We start from the raw sequence: 15,784 nt of genomic DNA, 5'->3' as shown, positions 1-15,784 counted from the left end.
TGTCTGGAGTGCAGACACTTACTAACCAGCAGCAGATGAACAGGTGACCCAAAGGGAGTTCAGGACCAATGAATAATCAACCCCTGCCCTTTTCCCCAGCAGGGAAAACCATTTCCTCAGACTGCTGCTCCTATATCTTGACATTAAGGTTTCCACTCTTTCTAGTCAGTTTTCTAGTAAATTTACATCCTCTGTAAAGGAAGGAGAATAGCTTTGTATTTTAAAGATACATTTACAATTAAAGAAATAATTCTTAAGACGTAATCAATGACAACATCACGTATCAAACAAGGTCAAATTAAGAAATTCCCTTCAATGTATTTTTATCTTCAACCTAAATACAGATGATAAACTTAAGGCTCTAAAGCTCACCCTTCTTGCTTGTCACATTAAACACTATTTCCAGAATTTAGAAGAATACAGTAGTAGAATGTAATTCTTTTAATTACCAGAAGTTAGACTCCTACAGGAATCCTCTCCCATACTTACTCTACTGTTCAAGTACCTTCAGAAGGAAAATACTCAATGTCCAGACTCAGCCTTAAGTCTCTAATCTGTGTAGCCAAAAAAATTGATGACTGCCTTAAAAGATCTAGACAGAAGTGATTTTAATGTGGCTTCTGAGTTCAGAAAATTTACTTTGGTCATTTTTTCAAAATTCTTTGCAACACGAGGATACTTCTTTAGGCTAATATGCTGATGGAATTTCCATATGACCAGATAATAAAGAGAATTGACTTACAGATTGAAGTTGTACACCACAGCTGGATGTCACAGGCACTATAAAGTTATGGGAATCAGAAACCCCATTGGTGCCACCACACCAAATGCACGTTGGCCTCGGCATTCATCTCTACTGGAATGGACCAGAACGATCTTGGTATAAGCACACCAATCTCAACACTGATCCAGCTTATCTGGCTTCTGTCCTTCCATTCATGGTTTTGGAAGGTCACATTTGTCCCAGAGAGGTTCTCACTGATGACTGAAGTAAACATGGACTCATGCTTAAAGAAATAATTCTCTGTATGTCTGCTGGCAAACTCAAATAGTAATGACTGATGGGCTAGTGGAATGAGCATACAGTTCTTTTCAGAGCAATTCCCAGTTCAGGTTGAGGCACAACAAAGCAGCAACGCAAAACCAATCTTGTTTCTCACTGACACATGAATAAAAAGCTTCCAAAACTTGAAAAGACTACAGTCTATATTATATGAGAAGAGCACAGTTACTAGACTAAAATTTCACCAGTAGGGTATAGGGACCACATAAAATACACTACAGCCTTCGTTGGTGTTACAACCATCTAGCTCATTTACTCATTTGTTCTACACAAACCAGACTAGTGGAAAGAAACTTAATACTACCACCACAGCTCACATAGAAGTGACGAAGATACTACTAATAACTGTACTGTATTAGAAGGAATCCTTCAAGTACCAACCCATTTTCAAGTTATCAAAGTACATTTAAACAGCCGATCTGCCAGAAAGGATTTTTCAAGATACTCCAGCAAAGAGACTGACAGTGCGTGCCACACGTAAGTCAGAACTAGCACACCATAAAGCTAATGCACTAACACAACACAGCTATTCTTGCCATGTTCTGATAATCCTCAAACATAAATTAGAATAATGTAGATGTTTTGCAAGATTACCGAATACATTTCAACTAAAAATGTATTCATTTCTGAACATGTAAGATCCAAAACTTCTTTGCAACTCACTTTAAGGGCAGGCTATTTTATTCCTTCTTAGCCTGACAATTTCTTTACAAGCATTTATTTATTTGTCACTAAGCATTAGAGGAAATTTTCTGCAAGACAGATTTTTAATTTTCTAATTTCTTGCAGTTGGTTTAGAAACTTTTTAAAACTGTAAATTTTTACTTGTGGCAGGAGTTTTGAAGTGCTGGAAGGAAGCCAGGACCAGAAAACAACAAAAAAAGAACAGTTTCTATACAATTAAAGAGAGCATCATAATGAGATGTGTTCTCGTTACTTCTGGGAACAGAACAATGTAAGTGCTTTCACCCAATTACCTTTTCAACTCGCAGATGCCAAACGAGATTTTTATTTTCAAGATTTGCAAAAGCATTTATTAAAGAAATTTCCATTATTTAGAAGAATGAGAAAACTTCAAAGCTCTCAAAACTGAATTGCTGCCTATTTGAGAAAAAGATAAGGGAATAAATTAAGGCAAATTCTTGCAGAAACAAGCCACATACCTGCTATCAGAGTACAGTACTCAAATAGTAGGTTGGTAGGCAGTGGTTTTCTCTGAATACAGAGCACTAATGCAACTGTCCTACTTATCAAAATTCTTTAACTGAAAAAGTTACAACTATCCACAACTACTCACCAGGCTTCTTACAAACTGATTTAGGTCAGTTTACCCTGACCACAGCCGCTCTCTGTAAAGGCATCTGTTAACGTTTAAGATCACAAACAGTCCCTTAAAAAAAAAAAAATTACAAATGCACTTAGCATGCTGTCTTTGTTTCTTGCTTAGCTGCATCACATCACTCAGCGGAAGCCTAGAAAGGCAAAAAAATACTAGCATACCCACTGTCCCCACTCACAGAGAAAGCAACACGGGGAGTCTCCTTAGTGGCATCCTGGGTAGTTGCTGCTCTGTCAGGCTGAGCACAAGGAGCGAAAGGGAAGTCCACAGTGGAGCTGCAAAAGAAGCTGCCCAACTGATGACATACAGATGTTCTCATGCCTGTTCAAATGACAGGTCTGAAAACGTTCAAATGGCCAGCACTTCTCTGCACTTGCCACTTTTAGATTTAATTGCACATAAAGAATAATCAGAACTGGTGATGATAATGGGTTTGAGGATCCGTTCGCAAGAATAAAGGAAAGAGAATTGCTTGCACTCTACAGCAAAAAAAGTATGAGCAAGTCTCCACATATTACCGGATTTTCTCTTATTTCTAAACATACAGAATAAGAGAGCTGCAGTTTCCTTTCGGCTCCAGCTGCAGGCTGAACGGTGCCCAGGATCTGTTCCTCTGCAGGCCGTGTCTGGCCTAAGTTACCAGAAACAGCAGCTGAGCTGAACAAGAGTTGACTCCTTAAGTTGGTCACAGTGTTTGCTGCAAAACCCTTCCTTTTAGGAAGCTGATGAAAGATAATCAAGAGGTACATGAAAATAGATCAGATTCCTGACAGATGAGCAGCAGAAGTTGCAGCCATTTAAAATTACCCATCTTGCCACTGTGTCGGTTCTCCCTTTCATTTTAAGATTCTTACTGCAAAAGCCCTTGCACTTTATTACAAACTCCAAAACAACACCAATTTAAACTGGTGGCGTATTTCCAACTCTCCCCACCCACTCCACGTTGAATTGGACAGTGGAAGAGGGCAGGACAGATTAAGAGACAAATGTAAAGCCATTCCTTGCTGTGAATAACTGAAAGAATTTTTTTAAAGACTTCCATTTCCTGCTGCTTTACCACAATTGCCAAGCCCCACTGTAGTAATTAAAATTTCTTGACAGAGGAAGTGACACTTGGTTTCAGTGTTCTTCCCAGGGAACCACAACTCACTTTCAGCAGTGAATTTCTCTCCTTTAAAGTATCCCTGAGCTCAGCTGCAAATAAGTAAAATTTTTTATACTTTTTTTTTTTTTCCCCAAGCCCCTATTCATAGATCAGTCCCTAAGTGACATAAATAGTTACATCTAAGGTTTTTAACTTCAGAACTCAGATGTTGCTTTGAAATAATGTTCAGGCAAGCTCTTCTGTTCATGGGCTCTTTCAGAGTATTTTGGAAAGTGCACAAGAATCACTCTAGGGCTACATCCTTAAGGATTTTCATTCCTGTTTAGAACAGATGTGCCAAAACGAACTCCCTCTTTTCTAGCTATTTTTTCCAACTTTTTTCTGTTCACCTTCTCAAGATACTTTTGTTATTGAAGGGTCCAATGTGAAGATGGAAGTACATTCATCAACAGTAGGAACCTACAGAATAAACTCCTGTACAACCTTAGCATGACAAAAGAAATATTCAAAACAGTTACTCTAATCAGGTATGTAATGACTTAAGCTACTTGTCACCACCTTCAAAACTTCCCATCTTGCTCAATACCCAAATTCTGTATTGCCTGTAACTCCTACCATATTCCTAACTCGATTCACATATGTCAAAAATAATCATAATTTTTCCTCCTGTATTAAGAGATGTCACAGCATACTTCGTTTTAAGGCTTTTAAGATACTCCCACTGTGATAGGGAGAGTCAGGGTTGTCAAACGTATCAGCTTATAATACCACTAACAGCATCAATAAAAAACCCCAAAACTTCACTCCTGTGCATACAAAGGTGGTAGAATTTGCTCCTTGGTCTGGTCCGGCTTGGAGAGAGCTCATAGCTGCTCAGTCCCTTCTACCTGCTGCCTGTATTCTCTGGATCTCTGGCTACATGTTCTTCCCTGTGACTTCCTAGCTTCCTGGAACAGAGACAAGCTCCTTCTTCACTAAAAGGATGCTCAGCATGTCTTACCATGCAGCTGGGAAAATTACACTGACAACAGTTCTGGACAACACTAGTTAATTACACTAAGGGTCAACTTCAGCCCTCCACTTCAGACTGGATTTATTTGTTTTGTTTAAAAAAAGAAGGAAAAAAAAAAAGATGAGGAGCTAAATTAGAAAAGCCTTATCAGCATACCCAGCTTTATATATCTGCCTTTCAGCATTACAGAACCCATTTTCCATGGAAGTTAACCTGCATCTTCCAAATGGCTACAGATGAAGTTTAACATTTTCAGTTGCTCTTGGTTCTCTGTTTATTCTGCTTAGAAAAAAAAATAATCCCACAGGTCCCTTGATACTCTGCTTTCAAGATACAGTAGGTAAATAATTAAGGCTCAATACGTTATCAAAATACTTAACAAGAAACTTTTCTTTATCCAAACCTAAGTGCATACCACAAAGCTCTGTCCATGCTGATAGCTTGACTTGTGGCAAGGAAAACATCTCCCAACCAATGTGATTCCAGCAAATTAACCAAGTATCTGTGTAACAAGCCAAAGGCAAGTTTTTCTTACTAGAATGCATCTTTCCTACAGACTATTTACAGACATTGGCAAGTGAAAACGTTATTGTTCCTCCACACTGCAACACTTCTGCTGTGTACTTACATACACCTAGATACACTCGTACAGGAAGAACGGACTGTCCTAAACACTATTACAAAACAAGCCCTGTAAATACAATAATTTGTTATGACAGTGAGAACCTTCAGTGGACTACATGGTTGGTTTGAAATAGAAAAAAATACATTAAGTCCTAAAGCATATCAAGTCTTAAATTGAGAGAAAATCATCGACTTCTCAAACAAAATTCTTCTTGCACTTTCACCTTAGTGGAAGATTCAAATCAGTTAAATAATGTTTCCTTTGCCCAGAATAATTTACACTATTACTCCTGCAAATATAATTTAGATCTACACATATAATTTTCAAGTATAAGTTACAATTTACAAACAATAAAATCTATGAATATTAAGGTCACATGCTTACAAAATATTAATTTTAAAATAAGCTGTAGCTGTTTACATGATCTAATGAGGGAAGCCTGAAAAGGTTTGCTTTCCAAAGCAAAGAAAGTGTGTTTTGCCAGCTTAAGCAGGCAGTGCGGTAAAAAACGGGCAACACAGCCATTGCTGGTTTTACTATGAAAAATCATTTGGTACCTCTGAGCACCATGAACCACACCTTACAAACCAACTAACTAAAAATTGAGTAAAGCTGCCATTTCACTTAGGAATCAGCTATACACTGATTTAAAGAGATATTTAATAGACCCCTCTTCTCTTGGTCACCCAGCACCAGGTGATGCCACAGTTCTTGGGGCACTACTTGTGCATCTGATGTACCCAAATACAATTGACAATAATTCCCATGTCTGATGCTGTAAGCTTCTGAAAGTGCAGCCCACGTTATCTTCAAATACCTATCAGTTAAAATTCATCACCAGCATACTTCAGATTGAAGATTTATCATGTTGATTCTGCACTATGATTTTACCACTAATCAACACAGCATCAGGTACATATAAAAAGATGAACATTGTGAAAGATACACAGATTCTCCCTTCAATACATGGTTTGCAATCTGTAACAGACTACTTCATTAGCATTTAGTTAGAATGTTACGTAATGGTTGAGGTATTTGTAATAAAAACAGTCTATTTCTGTTAGCCTGTTCTTCATAGACATAAAAGCTGTCTTCATCTGATTTTTATTAGGACTTCATCTTTCTCCGCTCTTTATGCATTTTTTTAAGACTTCTGTGCACTCCATTTTCATTTCACCAACACACACAGAGCATTATTTCCTCACACAAATCTCAGCTTTTATTTTTACACCTGCTTGCACCCATGAGAAGTTTCTATGGGGTTTTGTGAAACCCAGACCCGAATAAAGATGAGGGCATGAAGCTGAGCAAAGAAAAAAATTTCCTACAGAAGATGAACAACTGGTTCTACCAGTAAAACACCACTGGTAGTCCCGTCATTACAAGCCCAACATCCATCCCCAACTAGTGGAAAGGTGGTGCACTTTCAGGGCGGAGGTTCTCCCCCCCTCCCCCAACCACTCCGTTACTGTATACAGCCTCTGAAGATGTCCCACTCACGAGTGTGAGGATTGTTTTTTCTTTGCTGACATCTCCAATACACTACACAAGGGTTTATTCCTCTGCAAGAGCACACTACACAAGGGTTTAATCCTTCTGCAAGAACTCTGTTTTTCATTTTATCTTCACACCTAAGCCTCTTATCCACACCACCCTTATATCGTATTTAGACTACATTTTCCACCCTCTCTCCACTTTCACATCACTCCCATTAGTTAGCTTGGACAATATTCTGGAACAAAGGGCTTGCACTTTCAGTAACCTAGGACAGCTGCCTGAAGTCAACCCCATAAAACATACCCACTGCTTTGACTTACATTCTTTCTCTTGACATACAGCATTCATTCAGACAGAACAAAACCTACACAAGCTCCCTTCTGAACTGCATCACCTTCTCCTTGTCGTTGTGGCCTGTTTCACTTTCCTTAACAACTGCAGGATGTGGGGAAACAGGACCTACAGAAGATGTATACCATACATCTCTACCACTGAACAGCCAGCAACTAAGTTAAAACTATAGACTGAAGTAATTATTTTGTTCTACGAAAAGCTCAGATTCCTGTTACAAAGTCTAAATGAGAGTAAAGAAATTATAAATTGCTTCTAAACTGCGAAGAGACAGAATATTTATATTAGCAAGACTCACAGAAGTGACCGTGTATTGATTTATACATATTTTACAAGCTATTATTTATTGTTTATAAAGCAATAAACTTCATGCAGGAAATATATATACACTAAGGCAGAGTTCTAGATGACAGAGACACATGCAGAAGCCATAATCCTAGTCTCCAGACAAAAGCACTGGCTTATGAGAGAACTAAATGTTCATAAAAAGCCACCTCTTAAGCATACATCTCCACCAAAGCAGTCACATTTCTCCTGCACTGAGCACAATATTGTGAGGGACAAATAGCCTTTTCACTGAACATTCACCAAATTGAAAGAAAGCCCAAAACTTTGAGATTCCCTAGTCCCATGGAGACTGTAACAGAGTCACACTAAAACACCTCAAAACTAACTCTGAAAAAATTCTCTAGACTGCATAATTCAAGGAAAATTGACAGCCTTCCAGCTCCTGGTAGTCAGTACTAAATGGTAATCCTTTTGTTTCTCACTGATGGACAAATGAGATCATGTCCTGTTTCCTCCCCGCTTCAAAAGCAGTTTCTTGCCTGAGCAGAGCTCTTAAGACTAGAAAACGGGTAGGCCTGATGCCTCGCTGCAGAAGAAACAAAGCTATTAAAAATTAAGGGTCCTGTTCCTTCTGTTGGAAATAGTGCTAATTTCTACTAACATACCCATCTGACCCCAGTAATCAAAGAGTAGCAAGAAAAAACTGTCCTTCCTCAATGATACAGACTTCAAGGCCTTTCACAAAGGAACAATGTTACAAAACAGGTGAGAGACAAAAATGAAAGAAACAGAAAAAAAATTGTGTTCTATTCAACGCCCAGCACCATGCTCTCATGCATGCTCCCCGTCCCCACAAAAAGGGCCTGAACCAGAAACTATCTGGGCCATCTTTAGCCCCAAGGTTTTCAGTCCCTGCATCCCTCAGTGATGGCTCCCATTATACCCACTGCATTATGCCCACTGCAGACTAGCTGCCTGAATTTTAGCCGTGTCATCTAACCATGCTCTCACCATCCTTCAAGCGCTTTCAGTAAGAACATCCCTGACTCTGCTCACCCCACCAATCTGTCCCTAGGAGCAGAAAAAATACCTTCCTGAACGGTGCTTCGCTCACTCCTACGTCAAACAAGCCAGGAACAGCCTTTTACTGTGCATCTTAAGAACTACGGCTTAATATTACACAGTCAGAAAATCAAAGCGCCGTGCCCTGCACGTGCCTCCAGCATCCCACAAGATACAGTTTCCCTTCCCCCACGTTTCTGGAGGAGGAATCACAGCCACAAAGTGAGCGCAAACGCAGGGGGACGGCACGTTTCTCGAGTAATCTCCAGAGAGAGAGAGAGAGAAAGAGAGAAAGAGAGAGAGAGAGAGAGAGAGAGAAATGGAGCCGTTAGAAAAGAAAGCGGGGGACGGTAGGGAAGGCGGAAGAAGAAAGCCGCACACCCGTAAGAGCGGGCCCCTGCCGCCCCCACCACGACAGCCCGGCGCTGTGCCCGGCGCAGGGCGCGGCCGGCCCCCGGCGGCGATGCGGTGCGGCGCGGCCCAGCGGCGCGGAGCAGCCCGGCCTGCCCGCCCGCCCGCCCGCCGCGGGCCCAGAGCTGCACCGCCTCCTTCTGCCCGACCGCGGCGGGCAGCGGGATGCCGGTCTCCGGAGGCGCCCCCTTCCCCGCCGGTTGCACGCTCGCCGCCGCCAGGCCGGGCGGAAGCCGCCCCCGCCCGGGGCCATGCGGCGCAGGCCGCTCGCCCGCTTCTCCCGGCGCCGGTCCGCGCCGCAGGCCCGCGGAGCGCTGCGGAAGGCGGAGGAGGCGCCGCCGCTTACCTGGCGCGCAGGGCGGCGGGCCGGCGCTCCGGCCAACCCGGAGGCTCCCGGACTCGGCGAGGCCGCTGCCGCTCCCGGCGCCGCGACGCCGCGCCTCAGCCGCTTCCACACAGGGGCCAAGATGGCGGGCGGCCAAGCCGGCGCCAACGACGTCTGACCTCACCGCGCCGCGCGCGCGCGCACCCGCTTCGCCGGCTCCGCCCCCGGCGCCGCCGCTCACGTGGGCACGCCGTGCCGCAGTCGGGCGGGCGGGCGGGCTCGCGGCGCCCGGCGCGCCCCCTGGCGGGGCTGCCCCCCCCCTCCGGCCCCGGTCTCGGCCCCACGCGTGGGGACCGGCGGCGCGCGGCGCCCGCGGCCGCCGAGCGGGATCTCCGTCGCGGGGAGGGGACACGGGGTCGGGACACACGGCGTCTGGGGACACGCTGGGCCGGAGGGAAGCGGCTGCAGCCCGAGTGCGAGCGCGCAGCGCCCGTCCACGGCGTTTGCGGCAAAATGCCCAGACGAAGGCACCCGCGGGTGCGTGGGGCGGCTCTGCCGGCTCCCCGTGGGCTTCAGCGTTCCCTGCAAGCATGAGGCTGCTCGGGCAATGGCGGGGGATCTCGCCCACCCGGATTCGTCACTGAACACACTGTTTATTAGAACTGCGCTCTCCCCTCTGCCGCGACTCGGGGTCCGCTTGACACACCCCCCCCCCCCCCCCCCCCCCCGCTGATAATAAACCACTACTAAAACCATCAGAGAAGACCAAATCCGCGAGGTTTATTTGTGGATCCCTGCTTCATGTCCCGAAAGCTACCAGACAAATACAGAGATCTCTGCAGTCTGCATTTCAGAAAATCTCAAGGTGGCGGGCATCTTACTGAAATTTTATGGAGGAAGCTTTGGGTGAGCAGCAGGAGGAGAAGGCTGGCCCCATGCACACCAACTCATCCCAAAATGGCTCTTCCCAAAAGCCCTCTGGAGCTCCAGCCTGGTGCTGGTGCAACGCAGGCACGAATTGCGGCAGGTTTGGGGTAAATGCACCATATGGCCGTTTGTGGGTGTCAAACATCAGCAGGAGACCAGACACCAGACAGCAATGGGGTCCAGGCTCCTGCCAGCACTGGGCCAGCTCCAGCCCCACTGACAGCACCCAGCAGTGGCACAGCTTCACACTGTCCCCAGTTCACCTGGGACAGGGTCTCGCCAGGTTTCTTCTACAGCTGGGGACCTGCCCAGGGGCTCCAGCCTGGCCGGGCGTATTTAGAAAGGAGGAAACCTGCTATGAGAGCTGCTGGCAGGGCCAGGAGGCACATCCAGCACCAGCCGTCAGAAGCGCTGGAGGATTCATCCACCACCCGAGTTCTCAAGGGCTTCAGTGTCCGCTGCCACTGAGTCAGGATGGCATCTCTGGCCCCACTCCACTTCCCCCGTCCCACCAGTCGGTACTGGTAGGGCGTGCAAGGGCCGAAGAAGACGGCCAGGGCCAGCCGGGGGTCTGTCAGGAGCAGCCTCAGTAGGCTGGGCTTTACGCCAGCACAGGAAGCAATTTCATCAATATAGCTGATAAAACTCATCTTCAAGTTCTCCCTCTCAGATGGATTCCTCCAGTGGAACATGAAAGAGACAAAATCAAATAGCATCATCCCATCTCAGTTCCGAGCTCCACAGAAAGCAAAAGCTCTGGGCTCAGACATTGGCCAAGCCCCAGTCTCCAGGGCCGAGCTCCTTCAGCCCCAAAGAAACCTAAAGGCATCGAAAGAGCCTCTGTGGGGTTGGTTCCCAGCAGTTATCTGCAGCAGGGAATAGGTAAAAGCTTGTTTTATCTCTGCAACCTATTTGTGGCCTCAAAAATGTTTCTAGCATAATACTAACATTGTTGTAATGCTACAAATATCCATGCTACATCCTTCCTCGAGGTTCACAGGTGTGGATTTGGCTGATTTTGAGAGGCAGAGGAGTAGACATTCACAGATCAGACTGCCAAGGGGACTGGGAAAAGACTGGGAGATGCAGAAAGCTTCCCATGCTGGGAGAGACTTCCAGGATTTTTCTGCTTGAGGCCTCATCTCCCTCCCAGGAGGGAGGATGTGTGCAGAATCTGCTTCAGCAGATTTGGGACAGCCTTGTCTCCATTGCATCTCAGATTCCTGTTGTTTCTGTGCAACAGCATTGTGTCTGTGGTCGCTGGGGCTCATGGTGACAATCCCTGTGGTTCTGTTTTGTCCCAGATTTTCATCAGTGTCCTATGAGCCAGCCTTGCTGGCAGACCTAACACAGCCTACACCCCACCTGGCCCAAGGTCCCCTCCTTGCTCCTGAAAGCTGCTGCAAGGCAGCACATCCACCATCACCCATCCCACAGCCCTGAGGACGTGTCTCTACCTCCTGTAAAATCCCAGTGCCAACAAGGCAGGATGTTAGCTCCCACGTACATGATGGATGAGTTCCAGCCTTGTCTAATACTCATCTTGACCCGTCAAAAACTGCCACCAAACTGGCCCCCACCTGCATTGCCTGGCTCCAACGGGGTTTCTGGATGGGCTTGGCCCTGACCCCAGCTCTCCGTGCTGCCTGGATTTGGGATGGAGAAGCCACGAGATGGCACCCTTGGTCTGGAGGAAACCGAACCTCCATCTTGACATGCTGGGAATAAGGACACGGCTTAGAGGCCTGGTGGAGGAGACCTGCAGGTCCTGGGTCTGGCCATAAACTGCTCTAGAGCACTGTGCCCTTGGTGTCTTGGTCTGTCATCCATAAAGGAGGCACAACAGCATTTCCCCACCTCGCTACAGGTGGTGAGGGAATAAATGCATCCAAGAGGAATTGGTTGTCCTAGGCGGGTGCCTCCCACGACCACCATGGGGCCCCTCTTTCCCTAGGGTTATCCTGGAACATGGCACCCATCACACCCTGAGTGCAGGAGCATCATGCACCTTTTGACCAGTGGCTTCTTCTTCAAAACATCAGCCATCATCCTGCTGGTGGGAGGGAGCTTGTTCCAGCCTGAGAAGAACAGAGAAATCAAAGACCTCCAGCAGCACCTTAAGCTGAAAAGAACGGGGTGCCCTTCCCATGCTCCCAGCCCCTTTGCCAAAAGTGTTCGTGCTTGCTGGGTATGGCTGCGTGAGTGGAGCAGCAGGGCTATGGGGATGCAGTTGTGGGGCAGATGCCTTGGTGCTACTAATGCTCGTGGCCACCACAGGCACTGCAGCAAGAGCCAAAATATGCCCTAGGCTCTGTGGACAGCAGGTCAGACTTCCTCAAACCTCCCACCCCAGCAGATCCCCCCATCCCTGCACCCTGTCTCCCACCTGCGAAGATCCCTGTCACCCAGCGAGCCTGCATTTCTGCTCCCACCATCACAGAGCCGGTCAGCTGGATTAAGCCAATGATGGCCAGTGTTGGCTTTTCTAGCTGGGGAGGGAAGATGCATTTATAGAGGGAACGGTTATCATCAAAGAGGCTGCGAACCGACTCTTCAAGGAAGGGAAACGAGAAGACGTAGCCTGTGGCAAAGAGCACCACATCGATGTTTTCTTCGGTTGTCCCATCTTCAAAAACAGCAGAACTTTCAGTGAACTTCTTCACATTTGACTTCAACACAACGGTCCCAGAGAGGAGGCAAAATGGCAGCTCTTCATTGATAATTAGGTGAAATTTGGAGCTTGCAGGTGGAAAAGAGGACAGCAATGTTAACATCTGGGAGGGACCTGAAACATCTTTTTTGATCAGAGTTCCCCTGTTCCACAAATATCCCCTGAAATTAAAAATTGGGCATTTCACACCATTAAAACCCCCTGACCCCCCAACAAAATAGTCAGAAAAAACACCTTTTGGTGGAAGCCAAGCCATAATTCACATGGTTAAACCATGAATTGAACTTCCGAAACCTAATCCTCTTTGTGATGGCTGATGGGAGAAGCCAGTCGAGAAAGTGGTTGAAGCGGGTATTGCTGACCATGTCACAGGGGAAGCCGTGGTCCGAGACCCGTCTGAACACCCACGTGCTGCTCCTGGCACTGAGGAACACCTAGGGGAGAAGGCAAGTCTCAGCCTCCTGCCCAGACATCTCGTTGCTGGTTTTGACCTGAATGGCAAATCCCATCTCCTGCACTTGGGAGCCCAGAGGGTTATCCTGAGGGAGGGAGAAGCTGTCTGGATAAACCGAACAACTCATGGTGGCTTCTGCAAAGTTCCCACAGCTGCTGAATGGCTACTCTGCAGGTGGCCCAAACTCTCAAGGAATTGCAGAGCTTCTTCAATTGCCATTGATCTGAAGTGCTATTTATTGCGAAATCTGGTGAGCAAAGCTTCCTATGGGTACCCCGAACCACCAGCTCTTGTGGTTCCTGGCAGGGCTCAGCACCACCACGGAGCTGTACCTTTGCAGCCACGCGGCTCAGCTCCACCGAGAGGTCACCACCGGTGTTGCCAATGCCAACCACGAGGACTCGCTTTCCCCGGAAAGCCTCCACATCTCTGTATTCCCGGCTGTGGAGGTACTGGCCTTTGAAGCGAGTATCAATACCTAGGCAGAGAGCAGGGAGCACCTCCTACTATCAGATACAGTTGCTTGCCCCAGCCTTGTGCCCAGACCCTCTGCAGCTTACAACCCTCCACCTCCCACTTCTGCTTGCAGCTGGGAAGTCCATGGAGGTCTTGGCTCCCTGGGTGATGCCACCCTCCTGCACCTCCCCAGCTCAGTCCTGCTTTGCAAATTCACATGCAAGAGCTTGGCCGCATCCTTATAAGGTGCTTTTCCCATTGCTGGGAATGCTCCCTGCCATTCCCTTGAGGTGAGGGTCCCACCTGCCCCAGGCTGGGGGCTTCGTCAAGCAGGCAGGCTTGCAGAGGGAAGTGCAGCCAAAGGACCCATGGATGCTGGGTGAAACTCTGGAGGGCAGCCCCAGCCCACCCCGCTGCTGAGTCAGGGCTCACCTGGGAAAGAAGCCAATGGTAAGTAGGGCTCCTGGTAATTGCCAGTGCAAACCATGACGGCATCGAAGATGTGTGACTCCTTGATGCCGTTGGTCTCGGTGACCACCTTCCATTGGCCCGAGGTGGCGAAATCCGGGCGCTTCCTCACTCTGAGAACTGTAGTCTTGCATCAAAGCCCAACAAAACAGCAGTCAGGGACTGCGCTGCATTTTGGAGAGGACCTGCCTGCAAAAGGCTGGGGCTGCCAGGGGCAGGCTGGTCTGACAGGGACAGGCTGGATCCCCATGGAGCTGCATGTCACCTCTGAAGCTGTTAAATCCCACCCTGCACCTTTCCCCTGGTGATGTCATTGAGCTGGGGAATGCACCAGGCAGCCCATGTTCAAGTAGCCTAATTTAAAACATGCAGCCAAAAATGCTGTGTTCAGGATGCAAAAGGCATGTGGTCCTCACGGGATCGCACCCAGCATTGTCCTTTCTCGCTTCAGTGATGCCCTGGTGTCTGCCACTGATGGCTTTTCTCCCTGTGGTGTTTGGGGTCCCCACTCACCTTGAAGCGTATGTGCTGCAGGAGGTTGAAGTGTCTGGCATACATCCGAAAGTACTCCAGGAGGAGGCTGTGGGGTAGGTAATTGGGAAAATCCTCCGGGCAGGGGAAGTCACTGAAGCAGGACATCTCCTTGGAGGTGTTGGTGATGACCGAGCGGTACACGCTGACCCTCCCACCATCCGTGGAATCCTGTGTGAAGCCAGTAGTGCCATTTGCAGGTGTGCAGGGAAGGACTTTCTCCCCCCAAAGTATTTGAGTATTTTTCCTCCTTGTATTCAGTTACAAGGAATAAACCTGTACTAGCACCTTGTGACCATGGTTTCTGCTTTCTCCATCTCCTTCTCCACCTTGGAGTCAGGGGGAACCCTATGCCTGGGACAGGGATGGTCCCCAAGGGCATGGCCACCCTTTCCTCTCTGCTGCAGGCAAAGGGCATCTGAGGGAGGGGACTAACCCGGGGACAATCCTCCCCATGCAGGCAGAGCCCACTGACCGTGTAGCGCCAGAGCCCCCCGATGTCCTCAGTCCTCTCGAAGCAGGTGGGCTCCAGCCCCTCATCCAGGCAGCACTTGATGGATGCCAACCCACCGACTCCAGCCCCAATAATGGCCACACGCCGCACCATGCTGTCCTGCAGCAGGCAATGGGCAGGTGTGTGAGCAACTGAAAATAAAATAGCCCAGGGATTAGCAGAAACACCAGTCCTTTATTCCCATTCCCAGCAAAACACCCCTGGTCTTCTCTGGCTGCAGGTGTCCATGGAGGAAAACTGTCCTTGCAGGAAGCCATTGGCAGCTCCTGACTTGAGCGTTATGGATGGACGCTGCTCATCACCCTTCCTGCTGTGCTAAGTGCACACCGAGGGCCCAGCGATTCCCCTTCTGCAGGCGGGGGAAAAGGAGGCACTTTTAAACCTTGCTGCACTGCTGCTTCTATTTATTCCCTTTCTGGGCCCAAACCAGGGCATGCAAAGAAGGGGAAAGGGCTCACAGCTATCTGCTTCTGCCTGCACAAAGTGATACTCCTGAAACCTTTTCAAGGAACAATTTCAGTCAAGCTGGCTTGTTTTCACGCTTTCCTCTTTAATTTCCCATTAAAAGGCATTCTCCTGCAAACAAAAAGGTTTTTTTTTTTTTTTTTTTTTAAAAAAAAAAGTGATGCCTGACTGAGCAGGAGCATGCCACAGCGATTCAGAAGTTAGACAGCAGTATGAAAGT

The 15,784-nt window shown here is 47.5% G+C and overlaps 1 protein-coding gene across 1 annotated transcript; it reads right to left on the bottom strand.

The window, feature by feature from the left end:
- Positions 1-10,295: 10,295 nt before the first annotated feature.
- LOC104352769 (dimethylaniline monooxygenase [N-oxide-forming] 4) lies at positions 10,296-15,198 on the bottom strand. Its single transcript, XM_009959184.2, has 8 exons — positions 15,061-15,198; positions 14,568-14,756; positions 14,019-14,181; positions 13,463-13,608; positions 12,911-13,110; positions 12,392-12,744; positions 12,014-12,083; positions 10,296-10,683 (listed from the first exon to the last, which is right to left on the bottom strand). Exons 1-8 carry the CDS (start codon positions 15,190-15,192, stop codon positions 10,296-10,298), a joined length of 1,641 nt encoding a protein of 546 aa, XP_009957486.1. The 5' UTR covers positions 15,193-15,198.
- Positions 15,199-15,784: the final 586 nt, after the last annotated feature.

This window comes from Leptosomus discolor, chromosome 3 (assembly GCF_034619465.1).
Source record: "Leptosomus discolor isolate bLepDis1 chromosome 3, bLepDis1.hap2, whole genome shotgun sequence".
NCBI lineage: Eukaryota > Metazoa > Chordata > Aves > Leptosomiformes > Leptosomidae > Leptosomus > Leptosomus discolor.
The sequence above is the reverse complement of the archived record's forward strand: the minus strand, read 5'-3'. Positions and strand labels throughout refer to the sequence as shown.

What these genes read in the sequence shown, in the direction of transcription:
- LOC104352769 (XM_009959184.2), bottom strand. Translation starts at nt 15,192, where the DNA reads ATGGTGCGGCGTGTGGCCATTATTGGGGCTGGAGTCGGTGGGTTGGCA. An exon ending in TGCAGCACATACGCTTCAAG is followed by an intron (nt 14,182 to 14,567) that starts GTGAGTGGGGAC and finishes CTTTGATGCAAG; the next exon opens with ACTACAGTTCTCAGAGTGAG. An exon ending in TGAGCCGCGTGGCTGCAAAG is followed by an intron (nt 13,111 to 13,462) that starts GTACAGCTCCGT and finishes CTTCTCCCCTAG; the next exon opens with GTGTTCCTCAGTGCCAGGAG.